Genomic DNA, 4,356 nt, shown 5'->3' with positions numbered 1-4,356 from the left:
GCAGGGATGTTGTGCTTGCTCCGGGCTCCCGCTGACCGGGTCAGTGGACGCAGCAAGAGTAGAATGACTCGCAGGGATATGCGGCACAAAGATCGTCTCATAACACTGAAGCGTCACATGTGACGCCTAGCTACCAGTCAACCTTCCGGATTTCGGTGATTAAGAAATCCTAGGATGCTCGCGTACCTGCACCTACCATGAAATGAATACGTCAACGGTGATGCACATATCTGCAGCTACTCTTCCAGCAACTGTTCAGCTTGATTTGCACTATATAAACAACCAGAACGAACCTAATAGACGTACACTTCCAAACTCAGTTAAGAGCACATACGTACACAGCAGAGCAAACAGTTTACGATCGAGCACCAAATAGCAAAAAAGAGGTCGATCCAAGACGATGGCCAGCGAAGGAGATGTGAAGCTGCTGGGCACGGTGGTGAGCCCGTTCGCGGTCCGCGTGCGCATGGCCCTGCATCTTAAGGGCGTGAGCTACGAGTACCTGGAGCAGGACCTGTTCGACAAGGGCGAGCTCCTCCTCGCCTCCAACCCGGTGCACAAGAAGGTCCCCGTGCTCATCCACGCCGACAGGCCCGTCTGCGAGTCGCTCGCCATCGTCGAGTACGTCGACCAGGTCTGGACTGATGCAGCCTCGATCCTCCCCGCGGACCCCTACGGCCGTGCCGTCGCCCGCTTCTGGGCCGCCTACGTCGACGACAAGCTGTTCCCCGCGTGGATAGGCATCCTGCGCGCCGCCACGGAGGAGGACAGAGCCGAGAAGCTCGACGCCGCGCTCGCGGTGGTCGGGCCCATGGAGGAGGCCCTCGCCCAGTGCTCAGGTGGGAAAGACTACTTCGCCGGCGACTCCGTCGGGTACCTTGACATCGCGCTCGGGTGCAACCTCTTCTGGTTCGAGGCGCTCCGCGAGATGTTTGGCGTGACGATCATCGCCGCCGGCAGCACTCCTCTTTTGGCCGCCTGGGCTGAGAGGTTCGTGCAGAGGGAGGCGGCCAAGAAGGCGGCCCCGCCCATGAAGAGCATGGTGGACTACGCCGGGAAGCTGCGGAGTATCTGGGCTGCTGCTGCCACCGCTGCCAAGTAATTAAGTGGCTATAGCTTGGAGGAGCTTGTTGATTCGATCGGCCTCAAATTGGGTTCTGTTTGTCTAAAGGTTGCAATCGTCAGTCGTTGCTTTCCCCTCTTTTTGATTTGACATCATTCATCTCTTTTTAGTTAGTTTATATTATTACCTAAAGATTTGTGAATTTCATTTTCTGCATTGTGTGACGGATATGTCCAGTAGTACGCAATAAAGTGGTCATCTATTTTGATAAAGTTGTGGCTTAGCAATCCAGTTTCTTGTTCAGGAGTGTTAGCGATCGTGTGTACTGCATGTATAGAGGAGTGGGGTTAGTGGTTAGTGCGGCCCTATTCCTACGGCTGGTTCTCGTTTTGGTTCAGTTGAGCTGTGTAACTACATATACGTGTAATCTTTGTATCTGTTGGAAACGATTGTTTTGACAATGCTTCACGATGTATTGATCGGTGCAAAGCGCACGTATATATGGAGTACAAAGTGGGCCACAACCTCAACTATACAAAGACTAGGAGGTGGGCCAGGCTATACAATATACATGCACAAACCATATATTCAACACCCCCCGCAGTCGAAGCGTCGCCGGAGACGCAAAGACTGGACCTGAACTCCTCGAAAACGAAAGGAGGCAGTCCTTTCGTCATGACGTCGGCGAACTGCTGCGCCGTCGGGACGTGGAGGACCCGGATGCGCCCAAGAGCCACCTGCTCACGAACGAAGTGTATGTCGAGCTCAATATGCTTCGTTCGACAATGATGGACCGGGTTGGCGGAGAGGTAAACGGCGGAGACGTTGTCGCAGTAGACGAGCGTAGCCTTGTGAACATCACAAAGCAACTCCTGGAGCAGCTGACGGAGCCAAGAGCATTCAGCAACGGCGTTAGCCACTGCTCGATACTCAGCCTCGGCACTCGAGCGGGAGACGGTGGGCTGTCGCTTGGAAGACCAAGAGATCAGGGACGGCCCAAGGTAGACACAGTACCCCGAGGTGGAGCGCCGTGTGTCCGGGCAGCCAACCCAGTCTGCATCAGAGTAGGCGACGAGGTCGGTGGAGGCGGAGGCCGTCAACGTAAGTCCCAAGGACTGGGTGCCGCGTATGTATCGGAGGATACGCTTCACCAGAGTCCAGTGAGAGTCGCGCGGAGCATGCATGTGAAGACAGACCTGCTGAACGGCATACTGCAAGTCGGGGCGCGTCAGGGTCAGGTACTGCAGGGCGCCCACAATGGAGCGGTAGAAGGCCGCATCAGAGGCAGGCGAACCCTCCAAAGCGGAGACCTTGGCCTTGGTGTCGACTGGCGTGGGAGCGGGCTTGCAGTTAAGCATGCCAACTCGATCGAGAAGCTCATGGGCATAGCGCTGCTGATGCAGGAAGAACCCATCTGGCCGTCGAACCACCTCAATGCCAAGGAAATAATGCAGAGGACCCAAATCCTTCAGGGCAAACTCATCACGAACACGAGCAGTAAGCCGCTGGAGGAGCACGACAGTGGATGCCGTCAGAATGATGTCGTCGACGTACAACAACAAGTAGGCCGTGTCAACTCCATGATGAAACACGAAGAGGGACGCATCGAAGCAAGTCGATGTAAATCCGAGCGTCTGCAGGAAGGCGGCAATGCGCTGGTACCAGGCTCGAGGTGCCTGCTTTAACCCGTAGAGTGAACGGGAGAGCAAGCACACATGATCTGGATGCGTGGGTCGACGAAGCTGGTGGGCTGCTCACAGAACACCTGCTCAGCCAGGTGGCCGTGCAAGAAGGCGTTGGACACGTCCAACTGATGCACATGCCATGCTCGGGACATGGCTAGCTGGAGCACGGCGCGGATCGTGCCCGGTTTAACAACCGGAGCAAATGTGTCGGTGAAGTCCACGACCGCGCGTTGCCGAAAACCTCGAACCACCCAGCGAGCTTTATAGCACTCGAGAGTGCCATCCGGACGAGTCTTGTGCCGAAATACCCACTTGCCCGTGATGATGTTGGCACGGGGCGGCCGAGGGACGAGCTGCCAGGTACGGTTCCGCTGGAGCGCGTCGAATTCTTCCTGCATCGCAGCGACCAATGAGGATCCCGAAGGGCGGCTCGAGCTGACGATGGGAGAGGAGATGGCTCAGAGGCGGAAGCAGCGAGAAGATACTCATCGCTGGGGTACCGCGTGCTTGGGCAAAGGGTGCCAGCCCGAGAGCGAGTCATCGGGCGGGGCAGCGGGTCCGGAGGGGAGGCGGGCGAGGATGAAGACGAGCCTGCCTCCGATGTGATCGCCACGGGCAAGGCCGCCGGCGAAGCGGCGGGCGAGGCCACCAGTGGGGCGGCGGGTGAGGCCGCCGGCGTGGCGGCGGATGAGGCCGCCGGCAGGGTCGAGGCCGGGGATGCCGGGGGCGTCGCGGGCGTCGAGGGAGGTGCGGCCCCTAGGGCAGCCAAGCGGGGAGAGACTCGACCCGTGGCGCGGGGGGCACCCTCAAAGCCGGGAGGCGGCCCAACAGAGGCACGTGGGCGGCCATCACCGGCCGCAACATCTGAAGGTACCTGCTGGAACGGAAAAACCATCTCATCAAAGTAAACGTGTCGTGAAGTGATCACCCGATGAGAGATAGGATCATAGCAGCGGTAGCCTTTGGTGTTAGGAGGATAGCCGAGAAAGATGCAGGCCACAGACCGAGGTGCGAGCTTATGAGGAGCAGTGAAAGCGATGCTGGGGTAGCACAGGAAACCGAAGATGCGGAGCTAAGCATAGGAGGGTGGTGTGCCAAACAAGAGGTGATGAGGTGCAAAATTCCCGCGAGTGCGACAAGGACGAATGTTAATGAGTAGTGATGCGGTGGCAAGCGCGTCGGGCCAAAAACGTGGGGGCACGTTGGCGTGAAAGAGGAGGGTGCGAACGCAGTCATTGAGAGTGCGAAGCACGCGCTCAGCGCGGCCGTTTTGTTGCGAAGTGTACGGGCAAGTGAGACGAAAGATCGTGCCGTGTGTGGCGAGAAGGTTGCGGATCGCAAGGTTATCGAACTCCTTCCCGTTGTCTGTTTGCAACGCATGAATGGGACGTCCAAACTGCGTGGAGACATAGGAGTAGAAGGCGGTGAGAGTGGCAACAGAGTCCGACTTTCGCCGCAACGGGAAGGTCCACACATAGTGCGAAAAATAATCAAGTATGACAAGGTAATAAAGATAGCTCGTGTTACTTGCAACAGGAGAGGGTCCAAACATCACTATGAATTAACTCAAACGGGTATGATGCGACATGCGAGGAATTGCTAAAAGGA

General features: G+C 57.2%; 1 protein-coding gene across 1 annotated transcript; it reads left to right on the top strand.

Moving 5' to 3' along the window:
- The first annotated feature begins 283 nt into the window (after window positions 1-283).
- LOC123066245 (probable glutathione S-transferase GSTU6) lies at window positions 284-1,335 on the top strand. The gene has a single exon (XM_044489366.1). The coding sequence runs from the start codon at window positions 401-403 to the stop codon at window positions 1,100-1,102; it is 702 nt and encodes a 233-aa protein (XP_044345301.1). The 5' UTR covers window positions 284-400; the 3' UTR covers window positions 1,103-1,335.
- Window positions 1,336-4,356: the final 3,021 nt, after the last annotated feature.

Source organism: Triticum aestivum, chromosome 3B (genome assembly GCF_018294505.1).
Source record: "Triticum aestivum cultivar Chinese Spring chromosome 3B, IWGSC CS RefSeq v2.1, whole genome shotgun sequence".
Lineage (NCBI taxonomy): Eukaryota > Viridiplantae > Streptophyta > Magnoliopsida > Poales > Poaceae > Triticum > Triticum aestivum.
This window is presented reverse-complemented; position numbering and strand designations above follow the sequence as displayed.

What these genes read in the sequence shown, in the direction of transcription:
- LOC123066245 (XM_044489366.1), top strand. Translation starts at nt 401, where the DNA reads ATGGCCAGCGAAGGAGATGTGAAGCTGCTGGGCACGGTGGTGAGCCCG.